Source organism: Simochromis diagramma, unplaced genomic scaffold, assembly GCF_900408965.1.
Source record: "Simochromis diagramma unplaced genomic scaffold, fSimDia1.1 OVJJ01000421.1, whole genome shotgun sequence".
NCBI classification, from domain to species: Eukaryota; Metazoa; Chordata; class Actinopteri; order Cichliformes; family Cichlidae; genus Simochromis; species Simochromis diagramma.
In genome coordinates, this window is record NW_024387250.1 from 2131707 (window position 1) to 2154101 (window position 22395).

Here is a 22395-nt window from a genome sequence, read left to right on the forward strand (position 1 = left end):
CTGAGGCAAACACAGAATTCTCAACAGGTTCCCGGATATATATATATTTTTTTTCTCCATTAAAAATTGAAAACCTGAGGTTTTGCTGTAAACGGACACCTGGTCATCACTTTGGTCATCACGTTGACATTTATTCCCATTTAATATATCTTCTGTATAATTTTTAAAGAATAAAATGCATGCAACATGAACTGAGATACATGAAAATAAGTTATCAGTTCTTAAGCAGAAGTCACTGTCATTTAAAACTTGGAATACAAAAGCATTGGGTTTTTTTTTTTTTTAAATCACAAGAGAATATCCCTCTAGACCTTTTTATAGTTATGGGGACTTGCCCTTTGAAATATTTTTTCCTGGCATTTCAGCTTTAATAGACAGTCAGGAGAGTCAGATAACAAAGGAAAATCGGGGTGGCAAGCGACAGATGCTCATGCTGATTCTGACCCCAAGATATTAGGTTTACATGTTCAGTGCCCTTAAAAATAATAATAATAAAAAAGATTCAAAGACATTTGAGAGAAAGCGCCCTTTTAGAGATTTTTAACCCCTGTGATTTCCAGAGACCGTGTGCTCAATCACAGTACATGACCTAATCTACTGTTTTACTTGCAAGAGATGGTGTGGGTGGTTTAGGAAGATGACAGCTGAAAGCCATTTCTGCCTCATAAAAATGATTAATGTGTTATCATAAAAATGCAACAACAACAAAATGATAAACTAAAATTGTCTTTTGTTTCAGTTTCAGTGATTTTTCACATCAGATGAGAAATAATGTTATCAATTGCAGCCTAGCCCCACAACTCACAAATTCTTAAATTTTCACCTAATGATTGTAAAAACTTTCACAGAACTTCAGTTAAAATTAACAGAAAATAGAAACTACTAAAATTTGCACAACTGTATATTGCCTACATATACTAATCTACACAGCTTTAAGCATCATAAAATTGGGCAATTATACATGATGTACCTTGTACTAAGATAGACTAGCTAACTAAAGTAACAGGTGAAAACTCTCGAGTCTCTAGCTTAACCTTCACCCTTTCATCCTCTTTTTAGCTTTGAAAAAGCTTCTTTTGTCAAATCCCTCCAAGTTTTAACTTTGAGAATTAGCGAGCTACCGTTGGTTGCTAACAATGACAAGCTGTGTAAACAGTGCGCCCATGCCCAGCGGTCAAACATGCTGCTTGAATATATCCTCTTATGTTCCAAGAATAAGGACTGAGCTGGCATAATTTTACCTTTTAATATTATCTAAACTGAAAAACATGCACTCAAATTGTTAGCAAGACTTACACTGGGCTAGCTTACAGTTAGCTATAGAACTTAGATCATTAGCATTTCTTTCCTTTATTTTTTGTTAAGTAGTTAGCTTATTACTTGTTAAATTATTTCAAAAGATTGCTGGTGAGGCAAAGAAATTTTTCTTAAGAATAGGAATTATATTTTTCTCAAATTCATTTAATTGTACAGACTATACACTAGACAAAGTGCAGGTAAATGATCAGGTTTCAAGGTGCTTTTACTACTAAAACATGCTTCAATACTTTTAACAAATCCGGTCACCATAACGTCTATATGTGCTAATTAAATTAAGGAATACATCTATCTTGTGGTAAGCTTAATATTAGTATGGTTAAGGACATTATTTTTTTCTTAATTTAGGTAGTGTTTCATTACTCATTTGATGGTGAAAAAAATGGGGGGTTATTAATGACAGAGCAATAATCTTACCAATTCCTCCTTTACACACATATTTACGTGTAAATGCAGTTTGTAAATAAAACAACACAATAATTTACTTCTTGTAATCTTTTTCTGATTTGCCCTAATACAATATAAATGCACTGAATTTCAAAATAATCTTACAGTACTCTCCTCTTTGTGCGTACGTGTTTCTGCCTGTGTCTGTTTTTCATAGATATGCACATGCATAACCTCGGCAAATACTACTGTTTTGTCAAGCACCTGTTTGCTTTGAATATAATACTAATCGCTGCTCTGAACCTTCATTCATTTCACTCTTGTTAAAGTGGTTTAGGCGCAAAACACCTGCCTGTTTTACAAGATGATTAACTAAATTGACATATGGCAAAGCACCAGACAAAAACATCATATTGTGTGTCACTAATCTGTATGCAGACATAACCACTGATGTGTACCTTTCACGTGCACATAAAAATCACAGAAGCTATTAAGGAGTGTGTTTATCATTTCTGAGAGCTCACCTGGGCATGAAAGCTTCCAGTATGCAGACAAAAAAGAAAATGAATAAAAAGATACAATAACGTGTCAGTTTTGCCTAGAGCTATAGATCTGTGGGGTACTTTTGTAATATGATCATATAATTGGCTTGCGTATTGAAAGCAGTGAAAGAAAATCAGTTGGTTGCCAACTGACTGTCTGCTGTCTGAAGTTGGGCTTTAATGTGGTGCATACAACCAGTAGGCATCAGAATTTTAAATTAACTACTCCTATGTTATTATTACACCAATGGCATTGCATTTGACAAAAAAACATTAAACACTGGAAAATATTACAGTGTGTTGCACCTACTTTGTTTGTATATGCAACATTCTGCTTTGCAATTGTGCACTTTTTTAAAATATGTCTGTATTGGGAATTTTCTACAGCCACTGAGTCACTTTACATAAATTTGCTTGTGATGGCCAACTTTATAATATGCAAATGATACACACCTTCTGTCTAGGCTAGGTAAGGTAAAGACAAGAAACACTCAGCATTATAAAACTATACACGCACGTGCATTCTGGGACCCCTTAGTACCAGCTGAGGATCATTTAAATGCTACCAGAGCTGCTGACTATGTCCATCCCTTTATGACCACAGTACCTATCTTCTGTTGTCTGCTTCCAGAAGGATAAATGAACCATGTCACAAAACTCAAAACATCTCAAACTGTTTTTTTGAACCTGACATTGAGTTCACTGTACTCAAATGGATTTCACAGTCAGCAGGTCTCAATCCAACAGAGCACCTTTGAGAATAAAGAGAAGAAAAAGACCTTGTTCATCTATTATTACATAAACTTGAAGAGATTTCCCATTTTAAATTGACTCTTTCATTATAAATAATTTAAGATTTTTAATGGAATATCTATATTGGCATACAATGGCCAATATCCTGTGTGCTAGTGACACACTGTGTACCTAATGCAAGTGCGTCATAGTAAGAGACTGGTCGATAACAACGATAATAACAATGTGATTAGTCAAATGAATACATATATTTGTATACATGTATATATACATATATACAAGTTTGAGAAGATATTTTTTAGCACAGCTTTGCAATTTTCTTGCAAAAAGACAAGAAAATACAGCACTGACTACCAGAATGACTTTAGGAAGTTAGGTGAAGGAATACAAAGAGCCAGAACACCTGCACCTACACCTGCAAAGAAGAAGGCGGTGCTTGATGAATGGGACAAATGCAGTACTTTGATCCGGGAGAGTAGATGTAATGTGTGGTTTTTTTTCAGTGTTTAATAAGATTTAGGCAACAAACCTATATGTGGTCAGGTTAAGAGGTCAGGAAATAATGTGTTTTAACTTTGCCAGAAGATTTCAGAACAGCTGCCTTTAGTTATTCTCCAAACGTTTCCCTCAAGCTGTAAACCTATGACCTCACAACGGCATGGCTGGTCTATAGCGATGAGAGTGATGAAGCGACACTGATAACAATTTAGCAAAATAACCAACAAAGCTATAAGACCATGAGCTCCACCTGTTTTCTGACACAATAAGGAGGAGACTTCAAAGTTTACAGGGAAACAAAGACTATTTTGGCAGTACGCCTTGTGTTCTTCAGATGAATAATAAATGTCAGAATCAGAAGAAAGTGGATGATGGGTGAATGTGATGCTATAATTTAACTGAAGCTGAAGAAAAAAGGGGAAAGGAAACAGCTACTGTTATAAAATCAAAATACATATTAAAAAGAAAAGTCTACTTAACTGACAGAAGTATGAACAATGGCTTTCCTTTTTTATTTTCTTTTTTTTTTAAAACAGCAAGCCCACTTTTAATAGAATTTGGTAGATGGTCTCCATTGGGGCACATTGCCAAACAGCACTAAATAAAGGCATTTGCAGTTTTGAAAGGTTGCATGAATTAAGCAGACCTATATACCTTCCCTGTGCAAGTGAATAATGGGTATATCTTTCATTAGTTTAATTAAAATTCAGGGGAATAAATGAAGCTTAGATATAGGCCTATTGATTTTAGAGAGTTGAATTTATAAGTGTCCAAACCAGTAGTGACCAACTAATTAACTGGTAAGAATGTTCTTCATTACAATTAGTTGCAGGCTAATTTCCTCAATACAATAGATAGCTGGTGCTCATAGAGATGTATTATTTTCACTCTCTGAAACGTTAGAGTCTCAATGTCACCATTGGCTGCTCCAGTGTTCCCCTTGCAAAAGTAATTACTCAAGTAATAATTTAATTTTGCTACAGTAATTCCATACACGGTGAAGCATGGCTGCACATTCCTTGCCTATTGTAATTTAAGAAACAATATAGCTCATAAATGGAGTAGATTTATTTTACCTATTGCACTTAAAACTGTGAAAAGGGAGCCAGAAAGAAAAGATGAAAATTCTTTATAGTGAGATAGCATGGGTTTTTGCATGCAAGATAAATTTGATAGGAACTGAAAGAAATGGTGAATAGCCTGGCAGAAAAAAGAAAAAAAAAAATCCCGAGCACATTGTCACAACTCACACAGAGTCTAGAGTCTGGAAAAGTTTATATAGTCCCAACACTGCACAGGTTTGGAGCCCACAGTCAGCTGTTTTGAAAATGTCAGTGACATAGCTTTGAGGAGGCTACAGCTCCTCTAGTCACTAAAATGAAAATAAAATGAAAAACATTGTCTTCCTGTTATTACACAGATATTACAGGTAGAAAAGTAGCTATTTGCTGTATGTATTTCTGAAGCTTAGGTGAAAAATTCAACAAACGCGTCAGACACATAAAACAGACCAATGTAAGCGCCTATGTGACGGTTATGTACACATTCAAGTTACCAAAAGCCAAGAAATAAAAAGAATACGGTCATAAAAGGTACTCATCCAGTGAGCCACTGATCAGACATATACTCTATACTAAAAGTACTAATTAAATTACTTTGATGGAGGCTAATTAGCTATATGGATCTTTACTGAAAATACACTTAGCTTAGGGAATACTTTCAGCACAGTGACTATGGTGGTGTGGAGAACTGCAGTGTACAATTAACAGGTATACTCCAAAGATAGGCTCTACAAGAGAATGCAGCTTCAGGTGCACTGCACCCTGATTTCTAAAGCCACACTTCCTCCCGTTCAGCTAATTTAATGCTTAATGAACCAGATAAGTTTTCCAAATACACTGGACCAGTCCTGAATGTAAATTATGCTGCATATCAGTCTGAAAATGCACCAGCTCATACATGCTATTTGACACTTTACAGACAATTCTTTGTACCAGAAGAGCATTTGCAGGAAAAAAAGAAAGAAAGCAGAGAAAAATAAAAATAATGGGATACAAAGAAATTATATAATTTCACAAGAATATTTAAATGGCAGTCTCCCAGTTCAGCTTACGTGCCATAACTCAAGGTTGAGACAACTGGATAGCCTATTTGCTCCTCAAGTAAGCCAAAGTGCCGGTTGCCCCATAAGCTAACAAAGGTGTTACATTGGTGGGTCTTAACGAAATACATTCAGATTGTTAACATAACCACAACATAATAAGAATAGAGGTGTTACTTCTTCTTTTTTTTTAAATCTTCCTGCTAGAGCAGGATACTGTATCACATGAAATAGGCAAAGGAATATGAATATGAGAGGTTAGAATGAAAATATTTCTGACAAAAAGAACAAATAACTAGCAACGCTTCATGGGCATTTAAATTACTCTAACTATTGCAGACTGCCTGTGTTTGTATCAGTGATGAAACACACTGCGCTGGAGTTATATAACAGCACAGATTCATTTCAGCCATTCATATTGAGATTCTTCAGCATAATGCATCCTCTTACTGAGTGTTTGGTGGTTGTTTTCCTTTCAGGACATCACAGGCCAACTTGAGATTTTCCCTTGAGAGTGTCTTTAAGAAGATTTAATTGTATATAATGGTGGAAAGTAGTTGTTGACTGACTGACCTTCTGCTAATGAGACAGGTATTGTGTTGTAATGAATAATCTCTGGTAAGAAGGTTCTTGTGCATTTCTGTTTTACTTCATGTGCTGCATTTAAAAGTGTAAAAAATACTCCACTATATCACAGGAAGTTACTTTGTTTTGTTTTAAGCAATTGATCGGCTTATAAAATACTGAAGGCTGTGAACTTTTGCATTATGGACAATGAGTGCATAAGCTATTATAGTTAGAATAGCCTGACCTCGACTTCAGCAGCATTAGCAATTCTGCTTTCAGGCAATATCGATCTAATAATATACAATCTATCAAATGCCTGACATTACTTAGTTTCCCTTTTGCCGCCAGAACAGCTCTGTTATGTCAGCCCACAGACTTTGGCCCTCTGGCTGTGTTCTGTGGTGTCTGCCGCCTGATTTTGGCACCAGATCATTTGGGTTCTGTAGTTTGCTGCAGGAGTATGTTGCTGTCAGAGAGTGTTGTTGCCATCGGGGTGTGGTTGTTTCTGAAGCAATGTTTGGGTGTATGCTGCCTGTCAAAGTGACATACAGTACTGCTTAAAAGTCTCAAGCTACTCCTCATTTCTTTCTATTTTGCCTCCAAGGAACCAGACTTTCTTCTAAATTTTTTAAAGTGATCTTGAGCAGTAGTTCTCCAGGACATTTGAAGGTTTTTCGAAAATTTTCATTGGACACCAGCTGTTTTTTCATTCATATTTATGCAGTATTAATGCAGTATGCAGTGTGTCCTTAAAAATATGGTAAATGAAGGACAAAAACAGAAGTGGCAGGTCTAAAAAAATATCTTCACTAGATAAAAAGTGAAAATCATGCTCTTAAGAAACAGGAAATTAAACTCCGACACAGGACCTGAGAGATGCATCTAGCTCTTGAGTTAATCCATCTACTGTTTGCTGAAGTCTCATCAGAAATGGTATCCAAGGAAAGTTGGCTGTTGAGATGCCATTCTTAAGACTGGGAAACAGGCATCCCAAACTATACAAGAACTCAAGAGGGACTCTGGTAAGTGTTGACAGCCTTCTGTAAAATACTGTGGAGGCTCTATCATGGCTCTATCAGCCAGTGGTGTTCAGGATCTTGTCAAAATTGATGGACTGATGAATGCAGAAAAATACAGTCAGGTAAACGACAATGACCCCCAAACACACTGCCAATGCAGTAAAAGTATACCTGGAAAGAAAAACACACAATAGAACAATATCGTGGATTGGCCTCCCCAGAGTCTGGACCTCAACAATTCTTAAGCAGTGTGGGATCATCTTGACGGAGAACAGAACAAAAGGCAACATCCAAAGAAGAGCTTTGAATGTCCCCCAAGAAGCCTGGAGAACTATTCCTCAAGACTACTTAAAGCAATGACAAGAAAGCCTGTCAAAGAAGGTTCAGGCTGTGCGGAAGATTAAATGTGATCATGTTTGATTTTCAAGTTCACTAGAATAGTATAAACTGCTGCCTTACATGCTGTATTCCTATTTATAAGAGCAGCAATAACAAAAATTGCAGCCAGTATTTCCCATTTTACTACCAAAATATACAAAAATTAGTTAGCTCAATACTTTTCCAAAGTACTGCACATTAATGTCAGAATCCAAGTCTTGCGGAACATCGCAATGTACTGTAGCAAGATGATCAATGCTAACCCCTTTATTGGTGATGTAAGCCATAAATAGCAGCAATAACAAAACGCCAGAAATTCAGTTAAAAGAACATTTAGTTGAACATTCAGTCTTTTTAAAGTTAAAGGCAATATTTTTCTTGTTGAATACTTTTTCCCCTGCTGATGGGAGTTTTACAAAACTATACAGATTATACCTGGAGCTTAAATATTCATTCACTCACTGAGTGTTTTGTGTTGCTTCTAGTCAAGAAGCAGACTAGACTAGACGTGTTGTATTTTATCACACATACTTAAATTCTGCACATCACGATAAAAATCGACGATTATCAGTTCAGCATTGACGCTTGAACGCGCTTCCTGCGGAGACGTCACGGTCAGCTGCCCGTCTCTCCACCGTGGTGACGTTAACAGGAGCACGTGGGTTTGTTATTGCAGGAAGTGAAGATGGCGGCTCAGTCGTTGCTAACAGAGTCTGTGCTCGGGTGGTCTATTTTCACCGTTATACTGTTGGTAAGGAAGCACGACATTACGTAGTCGCTTTATAAAGTAGTGGAGCGGTAAACGGTTAGCCCGAGTTGTGCTAGTAGGCAAATTCGTTGCTTTAACATCGGCGTTAATCGGCGCAACATGGCTACAGCGCATTAACGCCAGCACTGTCTTTGGATTGGTTTTAGCTAACATTAGCCGTGACACACTTACAGGCTGTCGCCCTATAAGAGGCTTTCAGTGAACTGTTTAGAATATTTTGGTGTTGCGTACTGTTAGTAACATTGGAATTGTTAAACACCACTTTGTGGAGAATAGGAATCTGGTATTGTTACTTAATTTCATAAAAATGTAACATCCACGGTTAGATCTTTCCTGTATAAAACCACCCAGCTGTACTGTAAAGTGTCTCCTTGTTTTTAAACGCACTGTTTTTATTACAAATAAATAAGTGCTGAAAGTGGAAAAACTACATTAACCAACCTTAACCAAAGACAACTATGTAGTTTTCTTTTTTCCCCCCCTAGCAAGACATAAATTGAGACTTCTGTAGTGGGCTACTTAAATGAATGTCTTAAAATTGTTCAGCTTGATAATCTGCAGCCCATTTTAGCCCTCATTATCCCAAATGTCATTCATATCCACATCACATGGCTAAATTACAAGTCCTCCAGAAGAATGGCTGGATGCCAATAAATTGCTCTGTTTTTCTGCCCAGTACTAAGCAACCCTTTTATTTCAGACCTCTCAATGGGTCTTATTTGGATGCAGAGCCTTTCGCCATTACCTGGCAGAGCAAGCAGCCGGAGGCGTAAAGCTGTGGGCCTTTAATTGATCCTGTCTGCGAATGGCAGCCCTTAAGCTGAAGGGGCAAGTGTTTGCAGTGTCCTCACCTCTTAAAGCACATGTGCCTGGAATATGACCTTGTCATTTTGGAGCCCATTTATTGCTTTTTTGTCTAATGAGCTTCTCTCCCATTACAATGTCAATTTCTCTCCTGTTCGTTTTTTCCCCTTTAAATGTTGAACAGCATGATAATACATGTGTATGTTATTACTTAATTTAAACAATATTTTAAAAAGTGTACCACTCGTATCACCTTTCTAGTAAGTCTGTTTATTTTGCTTCTTACGAAATGAAGACTTTGTGTTATTGCCTGTCACTCTGACAAGGGAGTATGATATAATCGGATCAGCTCCTCCAGAGCACCTGCAGTCAGGCTTTTAAAGTTACATAATGCCCTACTTGTTGTTTTAATACTTAGATTTCAGTTGTTTTGTTTTTGTGTTATAAGTGGTGTGTTTTAAATTTCAAGGATATATAACACTACAAAGGTAGACTTTGTTTCAAGGGTATTGTATTATGTACATAATTTTACTGATTTCCAACCTCTAGTGTGTTGCTTGTTTGCTTCAGTTTGATTTTTATAAACCCTGTTGACATTTTGCAAATTAAATGCACATGCCACCTTGTACTGCATTTAGTTGATTGAATTTACTTCTGTTTTCTTTTGCCTTTACATGTAATAGAGCTCTGTAAGCCAAAAGTATTTTTGCTGCCCTATTATTTATTTTAAGTGTTCCTCGTGATGACATTATTAAACCTTTGATTTATTTTAATTACTGGGTTTTTTTGTTTTGTTTTTAAGGTAATTCTCGTGTTCTGTTGGATCTACATTCGGAAATTTCAAAGTCGGCGGGAGAGTGAAGTTATTTCAACTATCACTGCAATATGTGCTCTGGCTATTGCTTTGATCACGTCTGCACTTCTACCAGTGGACATATTCCTTGTTTCTTTCATGAAGTATCCCAATGGTACTTATAAGGTTAGTATTTTGTTCTCCAACTTAAAATCTAAATGCATTTCTCAGTTGTATTTTTTGTCTTATTGTTGCATTTGAATAAAGTCGCCAGACAATTTATTAGGTATATGTTGCTAGTGCAGGATTGGAACTTCTTTTGCCTTCAGAGCTACCATGAGTCCTTTGGGCACAGATTCACAAAGTTGTTAGAAACATTCCTCAAAGATTTTAGTTTCATATTAACATGATAGCATCGCACAGTTGCGGGTTTGTTGTCTGCACATCAGTGAGTTGGGAAATCGAGACTCAGGCCAGGCAACATTTTCCCTTCTGCTCACTGGATATTTGCTCTTTTTCTCGTCATTCTGTATAAACTGTGTGAGATTGTTGTAGATCAGCACCAGTTCAAAATCACTTAAATCCCCTTTCTTGCCCATTCTGATGCTCAGTTTAAACTTTAGCCGTTTGTCTTCCCCATGACTGCATGGCTAAAGTGGCTTCCATGCAATTGGCTAATGGGGTATTTTTGTTAATGAACAGTTGATTAGCAGTTGAATAAAGTGGTCAGTAGGTGTACATCTACATCAAGATGTGTAATATGTTCAGTGTGTTTAATAATATTTTTGTTTGAACATTAGGTAATTTGTTGCTTTGTGTGATTGTAAGCTGCTAAATCATTCATCAGTGCAATATTTTTTCTTTTGTCTCAGGCTTAAGTTTTATGGTATTTATTTATGCTGTCATTCTAAATACATTTTTTGAGAACTATTATTGCAAACTGTTTTCATTTATTGTTATACATGAGTCATGAATCAGCCTTGTTACAAATGTTAAAATTAATATTCATAATTGGCTTTCTCATGGCAGGAATGGGCAGCAAACAATGAGACAAGAGGGCAAATTGAAGATACTGTGTTGCATGGATATTACAGTAAGTATATTTTTTTTCATAGTTTATGTGGGTAATAAACTCAGACAATGAAAATTGTTGACATTTATGTCATTATGTGAAAATAAAATATAATAAACACTTAAATTATAAAAGGATTATTAACTGCACCGGTTAAGTTTGCGTTGGTTTCAATGTTTGCTTTTGAGTTATTTACTTTTCTTACATGATTATAAGTGTGTTACGTCATTATTTTGATCTTATCTCTGCTTTGATTTGAATGAGGTGCCAGTTCAATTTTGATAACACCTGGGGCCTGTCTCATCTATGCAGCAGTCCTAGAGGGTTAGCAGTCTAACTCTGGAAATCACATAGGCTCTTTGTTTCCCACACTGGTGACTCATTTTCACACAGGGCATCTCTCTGTAGTAACTTCGATTGCAGAGCTTACCTGCTCTGAAGCTGCTTTAGTCAGGCTGTGACTTGAGGATATATTTAAAGCCCAAACAATAGCTAACTGTTTCTAAAGCATCATCTGGCCTTTTTAAAGACCAGCTTTTCATCACAAATTCAGTTGAATTCAAATTTGAGTTTTTGTCACAGGGTTATGTTGAAGAACGAAAACAGTTTTACATGATTATTCTGTAAATCAGATCTATCAAACATTTATTGTGTTTCTGGGCAATATGCCAGCTTTGGTCATTAAAGAAAGTCGTATCTGTTAAATAGCACTCCACTTAGGTTTGTCCTTTGTAGCAATAAACAAATTGAATTTACTGTTACAAATTAAGTGCCTTTCCAATCATTTGGTTCCACAACCCTGGGATTTTTAATAACATAAGAGTTTAAAATTAGGTAATTTATTTCGTAAATTTACATACTTGTGTAATGTCATAGTATTTACTTTAATAGCATATGTTTGTAATACTTTAATGTGCCTTATTTTGTGTGTTGTAGAGAATGTGTTTTTTTGTTTCACTGGGACCAAGTTCATAATGTATCAAATATGCTGCTTGCTGAGTTGGTCATACATGTCTCTGCCTTTTGGTTACCAACTCTTCATGTAAAATGGCAGGAATTGACAAGTTGTTAAACAGGTTTACAAAACCGGTCAGTCTGTGATGAAGTCACATGACCGTATGGACCATTTCAATGATAAGGATGTGATGCATACATATACTTTAACTACAGTCTTCAAAAGCAATTGATTTTTCCAATTGCTGCTTGACAGTATTTCAGCTAAACAACACCTGATGTGTGATATTTTTTTGTTGTTGCATAATGTGTTGTATATTTTCAGAGGCACCAGGACTTGATGTTTTAATAGCAGCAGGATGTAGTTTTAGGTTTCTAGCTAGCTGGAAGCCTTCTAGCTAGAAGGCCTTCCTTGATAAAGACATTATCTGGATGGTGATATATGTTCCTCCAAAACTTGATCATTTAGCATTAATGATGCCTTCACAGTTCTGCAAGTGACCCATTCCATGTGTCCTTTGCTGTCTTTTGAAATGTGCCTGAATAACTAGCTGGATTAGTGTCTCTCATCTCTGGCAGAGAAGACTAAGTGTCCATGATTTAAAAAAAAAAAAAAGAAAAGCTTAAAGCTTTAGTCATCCAACAGTTGGACTGTGTTCTACTTTGCTGCAGTTCATCTTAAATGAGATAAAGTTCAGAGGGTCAGAAGCTCTCTCTTAGATGCATAATGACTTTACAGTAGTACTCCACATTTGTAGTGTGACAGTGGGGGATAAAGTCACAGTGCACATCTGTGTGAATGTAGCCAAGCATCCTTCTCACTTGATGGCTTGGTCACTGGACACTTGTCCATGGAAGAGTACTGGAAGAGATGGAAGAGACCAAATCTAATCTACACTGATAATTCTTAGAATGAAGGCTGACTAAGTTTGATACAGAAGTTGATGTCTGATTTTAAGTTTGAGGTACATGAAAGTGATGAGAACCTCCAGGAATTGACTCAAACGTGGCAGGAGTGCTGTAAGTGGTGCACACTGAAAAAGCTTTGAAGGGGATAGCAACCGGATTTAAATTATTTTTAGTTTATTGCTTTTTATGAGCGGAGATGTAAATTTTTTTGATTTCTTAGATATGGCTTTTTTCATGGCAGAGATTTAAATTGCAGTTATGAATGCAGCGAAACTCTACTTTCTGGTATTAATTTCAAAAGTGGATTTTTAATGCAGTTCCACCTGAGGGCCTCACAGATATTTAATATTACTTTTGAAGATAAGTCTTTGCAGACACTTCTCTGGATACTCTAAATCTTTTCAATATTATGTACCAATACATTTTAGAGTTTGGGGTTACTATATTCATAGTGGAATTGACATTAAGGATGGCACAAATGAGAGCCTGTTTGTTTTTTAAAAAATAAAATATTATAATAATAATTATTATATTTTGGGGGATTTTTTCTTGCATTCTGTGTATATTAATCCAAAACCTACAAAATCTGCAGATAGCTAGATGGCTGATTATTCAACAGTACTTCTTTCCAGGATGGTTGTTGTTCACCAAGATTTATTTGATTTGCTTGTTGTAGTTGTCACACTTAGCTTGTATTTATTGACACTTTGTTTTTGGCTTTGTTTGACACTGGGTTGCATCATTAGGAAGTTTTTTGAGCATCTTGGACTAATCCTGTTTGATTCCTTTGCTATGAGAAAGGGCAGGTCTAGTCTCCAAGGATGACTCTGCAATTCCAGTTGCTACGACCTGTCTAGGGCGAGGCAATAACATGAGTGAGGCGCACCCCCCCCCCCCCCCCCACCGGACCCAAGCAGCGACAGGAAACAAATACGTTCTTTATAATGTGATTTATTTACCAAGTGGTAAAGAAGGACAACAAATGGTAAATGGTAAATGGCCTGTATTTGTATAGTGCTTTACTAGTCCCTATGGACCCCAAAGCGCTTTACACATTCAGTCATTCACCCATTCACACACACATTCACACACTGGTGATGGCAGTCAAGCACCAGGTGTGGCCACAGCCACCCTGGGGCGCACTGACAGAGGTGAGGCTGCCGGACACTGGCGCCACTGGGCCCTCTGACCACTACCAGTAGGCAACGGGTGAAGTGTCTTGCCCAAGGACACAGCGACCGAGACTGTCCAAGCCGGGGCTCGAACCGGCAACCTTCCGATTACAAGACGAAAGCGGGAGCATCAACGCTTTAGGGTGAGCCAAGGCCAAAATAACAAAAACAAATCTACACAAATCTCGCACTCCTGACCTTACCAAAACAAAGTCAAAAATAAAGACTTTGTTTTGCCGCCGCGGCACTCCGGCCTCCTAATTGGAGCAGGGCACTGTCTTTATTTTTGACTTAACTAATTCAAAACAGGAGAAAACTGGTGATCAACAGTAGCTCACCCCTACCCACTCCACTTCCACAACTTCCAAAACAGCACTGCAGCCAGCGGCTGCCACAGGTATACTGCTGGGTCATGAGGAGAGATGCGAGAACCTCTCCCGCCGCGGCACTCCGGCCTCCTTTTAATGGGTGGGTCCTCCAGCTGGAACCAGTCACGTCGGGCTGTATATCCACGCACTAATCGGAGCAGGGCCCTGGCACAGCTGAATTAACATAAACAGATACATTAACTGCACAAAACAAACACATGAAATGCAAGTTCGTAACACAGTATTTGTATGTGGTTGTAAATCATGGACAACATCCAGACTTTTTGACTGATAAATTACAAGCTTAAAACTGTTGGTGCCTCAGAAATGTCTTCATGGTCGTTATATTAAAGGATAACACAAGTTGTCCTTGTTGATAGCAAATTCAGTCATGCCAAAGTCTCTAGATCGTGTGTTTTCTAACAGATGCTAGCTTAAAGTGGCTGTCAGCAACACTGTTGTATACCGTCTGTTAAAAAATGCCAAATGCAAGGACGACAAGCTGTCTCCATGCCCAGACAGTCCCATCAAAGAAACCACTTCCTCTGGCATAATGACACCCTCCCTCCAAAATCCAAAAAAGGCACAGACCACAGCACTGCCCCTCAGCATTCAGGCCATAGTATATTGTGCTCTAAACATAAACTTATGATTTCATACATAAGGATGATTTTTTCTTTTGCTATCTATAGTTTGGATTAGACATCCCCCTAAATGAAACCTTGCTTTATAGAGATTTAGAAATATGAATAATTCATTAGGCTTAGTCTTCAATGCAGGGCTGTGTCTTGTCAGTAATTTAATTCATTTAATGGCCAAACTGCCTGGAAACCATGTTCATGGTACAGTAGTTACACTCAAGATGTGTTTCCCAAATTAAAGCAAAAGCACATATAGTTGGCTTAATAATTGGTTTAGTACATCTGGTTGGAGCCTTTGAGAGGAAATCTTAAGTCACATTTTCTGTAATTGCTTTGAGTGGCAGCTAAAATTGCTGGGTTTTATGTAGCACTTCATATTGTGATGCTCATTCCACACAGTTTTATAGGTTACTACATGTTTTATATTGTGTGTTAAGTAGGCATTATATGCTTTTATGTCATTCAAAGAGCAAAAGAGAGGCTTTTTTATGTGCATAATGTTATTCAGCTGAAAAGCCATAGACGTTAAAGTCAGAAGAGGGGTAGGGAAGAAGCTTGAAGGAATTTGCTGTTTGCTTCAAGCATGTGCACATGTGGTCAGAGCTGTGTAAGTATATGCTGTGCTTGTAACCTTTGGCTGCTGATATGGAAGGATGTATACTTGTAAAACTGCCTGGAATACAAAAGTCCCAGCTTTGGAGTTTAGATTGATAATGGGTTCTGTTCGTTTGGAGCAACGTTTTGTTCAATCGTAGCACATTTTGAATATTGGAATTGAATTATGAGCTCAGCGGTGCAGAATATTAACCTGTCACACTGACATGTTCCTCAGTTGATTGTACTTGTTGTTCTGCTGCTTTCTGCTGTACCAAACATAAGATGACTGTTGGTCATATGATGTGAGATTTTTACAGATTAGCTCTCCAGTCAGCTCTACCTTTCTACCTCCTTTTTTTTGTTTGTTTTAACTCAGAAGGGATTCATGATGCATCATTATGTGATAAAATGTCTACTGTGACTAGGTGCTTGTGAAGATGACGGCATGAGAGGACTGTGCTGCGTCTTAGCAAAGTCATACTTTGCTGAAGGCTGCAGCATGAGACTGAAAGTGAAAATACGCTGAATCTAATTTTAGTGCATTTTGTTATCGGTGTTTATGTAGAACTAGACAGATTTGGTTTTTATTTATTTATTTATAACGGCCATCACTTTATTATTTGCCAGTAGGTGGAGACCTAGCTCCATGTTTATTGTGTGGACAGCTTCCTTTCAAGTGTAACCTTTAAAGATGAATTTTCCTTAAGGCAACATTTGATAGCACTGTCCATTTGTCTCTTCACAAATAGTATAATTACAGGGTTGACAGAGATTTCTATTTGTATTGGTGATGCATGTTTTTCTCTGAAGTAGACTGTTTTATATTCATTGGTGGTCACAGTTAATAAGCATGTGCATGTCCAGTGATTTGAAGAACTCCCCGTGTTATTTATTTGATCTTTAAAATAATTTGATGGCTTTACATAGCTGTCATTTGGTTCATTTCTGCTGTTTTATTATTATTATTTTTAAAGTGCATTTTCTATGGACATGCTTCTCTGCAGCCACATTTTACTTTATAATCAGCCTTAAGAGTTTTACAAACATAGGGTAGTCATAGAATTGCAATTATAGGGTTGGAAAATTCTGTTGTAGCCTTTTCTTTCTTTCTTTTTGATAAACCTTTTCACATGAATGTTTTCTCTTTTTTTTTTTTTTTTTTAAGAATCAACATAATTGTACAGAATCACTGGGAGCATTTGCCATTGTGGCATTTACAGGTTACTTCAAACCATTTTTAAAATTTATCTGTGTGTTCATGTTAAGCTTTTGCTCAAGCAAATGTTTCATTTTATATTCGATCTCAGAGTAAATGCGCGAGTATAGAGTATTGCACAGGGGGCACTTTGAGCAAAAACCTGAACAGCAGTGATGAAAAGGTAACAGCTATATCAGAATACATCTGTAATGCCAGAATCAAGATTGAACCATTACTTATTAAACTCTGCAGTTGCTCACTAAGTCTACACGGTGTACTATTACATTCAGTGTACCTTTTAAGTCGACAAAGGGGAAGAACGTCTGCAACGGAAACAACCACTTCCTTTTAGAGCCCAAATACCTTTTTGTGATCTTTGATGAACCCTAAGTTTGAAAGCTTAGCCTTTCAATCTCCTTCCTCTGTCCATTTATACATTTCCTTGGACTGCTCAGTACTTCAAAGCAGTGGTGCATAAGACCCTTAAGCAACAGGGCAAAATACCCCTGGGCCCTTTAAATAAATCATTGGCTTTCTCCCTGCCTTTTTTTTTTAATGCCATTTGTGGAAGAGAAACTAGCGAGGAAGGAGTCCTCTTGCAAATACACTAACAATAAGTTTCTTTTTTTTTTTCTCTGTGATTTTTTTTTTTTTTGGTCCATCCATATGTGCAGAGTGAATTTTATTGTAAAGTGGTAGCCTAATGCTTTTTTTAAGAGCATTTCTGAAAACACTGACAAATTGTAGTTTTATTTTGGCAGTTTTATGTGACACAGAGGGGCCTTTGACAATTGAAACATAGTCACACAAGGACAAGAAACAACCCATGTAGCAGCTTTTCTGCTCCCTTTTTCCCAGCTCAAAATACTGACACAGATTTTAAGTGAACACTTAGCCTCACCTTGTATCATATACAATAGAAGAGGTAAAAGGGACATCAGCTAATTCGAGCGCTAGTGGTATGAACCCCCGGCTTCTTCAATCCACACGCCAAAGTGTCCTTACGCAAGGTACTGATGGTGCTGATCTGAAGTACCTTGAGGACAGAGCTGATGAAAATTTAGTGTGAATGCAGCCAGTCCCTTTTTCCGTATGCATTCAGTTTCACATTACCCTCTTTCCTCAAAGTGTGTGTGTGTAATGAGGTCTGCTGCCAGCTGGAAAAAGCTGGGGTTTCTGTGAAAATATGAGAAGCCTATGCAAATCCTACATATTCAACATAAAGAACTGAAACCTGTAGAATAACTTGGAGGTTTCCAGAGTGTCTGTCTTAAGTTGCTGCTTGTTGCTTTAGTGGACTTTAAATATTGCTAAATGGTACTTATATAGCACTTGAAATGATCAGTTGTTAAACTTTAGGGTTCAGTATCTTGCCCAAGGACACTTCGACAGGCAGACTAGAGGAGCCATGGGTGGTACCTGTGACTCTCCAACAACCGTCTGTATCTCTTGAGCCAGTCACCAAATATTGAAATTTGGTTGCCAGAGGCTAAGTCCGCATGTACAACAGCAGTAGACTGCTGCATGTGAAAGTCCCAGACACATGCCAGTCACAGAAAACTTGTCACTGATATACCTTTAAGAAATATGAGTCAGCGCAATTCTCCTGATATTCATGTAGCTCATGTGCAAATTCTGTTTTGTTTTAAATAAATATCTGAAATCCTCTGTGTCTTCAGTGTTGATAGTTTCAGTGTTGACATGCAAGTAAGGAAGGTTTTCTATGAGATATCACCCATGGTATTTAATTTTCACATGATCAGTAATACATGTTGTATTTTTACAACATGTATTACTGTATTACATCAAGGAACAAGAGGTGCTAATGCTCAGTGGATAGCCACTGTCATGTGAGGACGTGGTTATCATTAAGCCTCACAGAGCAAATTTATAAGTACTGTTGTTTTTGATCACTGAGTAAACGGGAGTGTATACTGGAACCACTGACTGGTGAAGTGAATAACGATAATCATCTTGTTACACTGAAATGCTCTGCCTCAAAACCTTGCGTGTTGGCACTCCTGTAGTTCTTACTTTGACATGTACCACCCACCAAAACATTGTTTTGGGCCATACCCGATGATAGTCATCTCTTAGCAAGGCAGTGAACTCCACTGCTCCTCAAAAACTGCTCAAAAACAACTCAAGGAATGTGACAAAGGTCTCTTGGTGCTGACTCCCCGTACCTCATTCTGGTGGATATCTGTGGGATGCCTCAGAAAAGCTGATCCAGGGAAAGCGCAGCCCTGCTACCCACAGAACATGACGGATCCACTGCCAACACAAGAATTGTGTAAAGGTTTAAGGACATTTATACATGCTCCCTTTCACAGGGATAAATATGCAAAACTTTCCCTGGTCAGGTCTTCTTCCCAAGATCTGCATGAAGAGTAATGGATGATTCATTGCAATGCAGTATGACCTATTCCTTCATTGTGTTAATATTCATGGTTTTATGATTAATTTTGCTCACTGCTTTAACCTGCAAGCATATGCCAGTGGCTGCATACTGTGCATGGCTTGCATTTATGGGCTCCTGGCATCATTCTGAACTCCGTTTGTTTAGCTGTAAATGAGTGTAAATGGATACCTTAGTGGAGCAATGAGCATGTGTTTATTGAAAGTAATGCCCTGTCAGAATCACAGCTGGGAAAAACCAAACCTCTGTAACAATGGCATTCATTTGTCTGCAGCACAGAGAGAGCCTTTTGTGGAATATTGTTCATTTCACAAAGGGACATGTTTGCACTCGCTTAGGGTCATACCTTCTTGACTGATATGGAACAGTAGTTTTCCACATGCCCATTGGAGTTGAAGTGTACTGCTGATTTTATGGATTAAGTGCTTGTTAGGAGTTTTCAATTTTAGTTTTACTCAGATTCTATTAGTTTACATCCAACAGTCACATTTACAGTTGTGTAGTTTCTCATTCTGAGGTCCGGGGTATTGCTTAGGGCATTCATTTAGTCTTTCATATACCTGAACCTCAAATCCATTAAAGGTTTCAAATGTTACCTTTTGTTATTATTTTTGTTTTATTTTGAGAACTTTAAATTCAAGTTTAACTCATAAAAATCACGCGCAGTATTAAAGGGGCTGTTTTCACGGGAAAGTACAGTGGATACGGTCTTGGTAAGCTGTTTATTCTAGCACATTTCTTTTTTGTTGCACCTTGTGCTAATGATTCACATTATCACCTCAAGGTGTTTCTGGGAAACGGTAACCATGCTGCTGAGCACACTGTTGCGACATGCTTTTCTATGAGTTATTTTGAGGTTATCTGGTCTGTCTGCATCGACATCCATTTGCTGCAGGAAAAAAAAGCTGCCAGCTTGGAATAGCATCTCTCTGTTTAAGTGTTTTTTGCCGCACCCTCCCCTTTATGAATTCCTAATGCATTTGAGTGTTGGTCTTTTCTCTCAGAAAAGTTATATAGGAAGAAACAAACAAAAAGGCTTGGATCAGAGAATATCAAGGCCCTTTCTCTAAGGACAGGACGCCTCATGTAGAAGGTCACGAGCTCTAGTGAATAAAGCAATTTTTCTCAAGCTGATAGGTTTTTCTTATATTAGTGTTGTCAACATTCAAGAGGAAATTGTTATTATCTGCTTTGTAAAAGGTACTCAGTCTAATAGTCACAGCAACAACCAAGGGAGAACATATTCCTCCTTTAATTGAATCAATTGTTTAGTGTTCTGGATCATATTCTGAGCAGAAAGAGCACCATTCATAGATTACTGAGTTTAACACGCTCAAAGTGTGTAAACAACAGTTCCTTACATGTTCAGGCTGTTTAAAGAATACTAATGATACAGGTTTACTAGCTGACAGTTGTTAATGACCCCATTTACACATAAACATATGATTTGTATGAGAAAACATTATATGGATACTGATTAGTGATATCAGTTCTATTTCTTTTTTCAATTTACATCTTGTATTAAAATCAGTTCTCATTATCTTGATTGTGCTTGCATCGAATCCAGTCTCCATATGCAAATCAATAAAATGTGGATGACTGACTTGTCAACAAACATGGTGCATACTAGCAAATTTTTCTTCCATTGCAGATGAGATGCTGAGATCTGATGTTTGTCCCCTCACACTATGATCTGCTTTTTATCTTGCATAACCGTTTGTTTTTCTTGCAGATGAACTGTCTGCATACAGATCGCACATGTGTGCAGTAGTTTGTTTTTAACAACCATAGTTAAGACAGTGTTTAAATATTGCTCGCTGGTTAACACAGCTTAAGAGGTGTGAGCCTGTTCCACACTACAAGTTACTGGAAAGAAAAGGAAAAAGAAACTAGAAACATTGTTTGTTAAATTTTGACCCTGTGGCCAAATATTTTATAAAGATAAGCAGTTACAAATACCTTGAGCATTAAAAGCACTACTTTAACGAGACCTAACAAATGAAAGCCATATTTTTTTTCAGTATGCTAATTTATTTTCATTGTGATGTGGCCTCATTATTTTTATATGAAATATTGTTGTTATTATTTATGCATTTATTTTGCTTGACCTAGTCTTTATATACCTGAACATAAATTTCATTTCTCTTTAAGCCAGTTTGAACATCAAAGGTTATTTCTGGAGTTTGTCCATCACCACATTTGCTTATGTGATCTCTTTCACTCCCTCTTTCTGTCTTTCCACTTTTCTGAATGAGGCTTATTTCTTTGTTTATTTGTTTTGGTTATTTCTTCATAGCAGTTGTGATATACATGTTAATTTTTCATTAGCAATGACTTGCAGGTTCCACCTTTCTCAGCCCCCTGTTGTAGCAGTAGAGACTTAACTGCTGGTGGCACCAGATTATAATGTGCACCTAGTACATTATGTCCATACCAGTTTAATAGAAAGAAAAGTTGCTGTATTTTTGGGAGTATTAGAAATAAAACTTTTGGGGTTTCTATATAATTTGTTATATTGTGGTACCTTAATATCCTTAATAGGGTTAAAAAAAGTAATGCACATGTCCTTAGGGTCAAAATATATTTTCATATGTGTACTTCACATGACCTTTAACATGTTAATGGAAGGTCAGCACAATACTTTTTCTTTTTAATGCACTGTACTGCTGTGTCATGATAGAGCAGGTTTGACAGTCTGTGATGTTCACTTTTGTCAGTGTAAATCTCAAAATTTGTGATTTTTAATTCTTGAATTCATTTCTCCTTTTTCCAAACAGCTCTTTACTCCATCATACTAATCTGTGTCTTCCTCTGGATCCCCTTTGTTTACTTCTACTATGAAGAAAGGGATGACAACAATGTGAACAAATGCTCAGTAAGTGACTTTCTTTTGCTACACACATCTCCGTAAACTGCTGAGATGTGGTGCATATCCTAAAATGATTTCATTTGAATATTGTAGCCAGTTCAAGGCGACTTGCACCACTTCATCTTTTATTTTTATTTCATTGAAAATCACACAAACCTTCCCAAAGCACCCATGTTAAAGTGGATTTTATCAACAAAATAGGTTGTTTCATAAGTAGTTTTTCCTTTAATATTATTTCTAATAATTGGATCATTTATGATTCTCTGCT

At 37.2% G+C, this 22395-nt stretch overlaps 1 protein-coding gene across 1 annotated transcript in view; it reads left to right on the forward strand.

The window, feature by feature from the left end:
* Positions 1 to 8185: 8185 nt before the first annotated feature.
* lmbrd1 (LMBR1 domain containing 1) overlaps positions 8186 to 22395 on the forward strand; it is a 49885-nt gene continuing 35675 nt past the window's right edge. The window contains exons 1-4 of the mRNA XM_040001494.1: positions 8186 to 8313; positions 9938 to 10114; positions 10958 to 11021; positions 22036 to 22133. Of these exons, the coding sequence (XP_039857428.1) occupies positions 8248 to 8313; positions 9938 to 10114; positions 10958 to 11021; positions 22036 to 22133 (405 nt within the window). The 5' untranslated portion in view covers positions 8186 to 8247. The remainder of the gene's footprint in view (positions 8314 to 9937; positions 10115 to 10957; positions 11022 to 22035; positions 22134 to 22395) is intronic.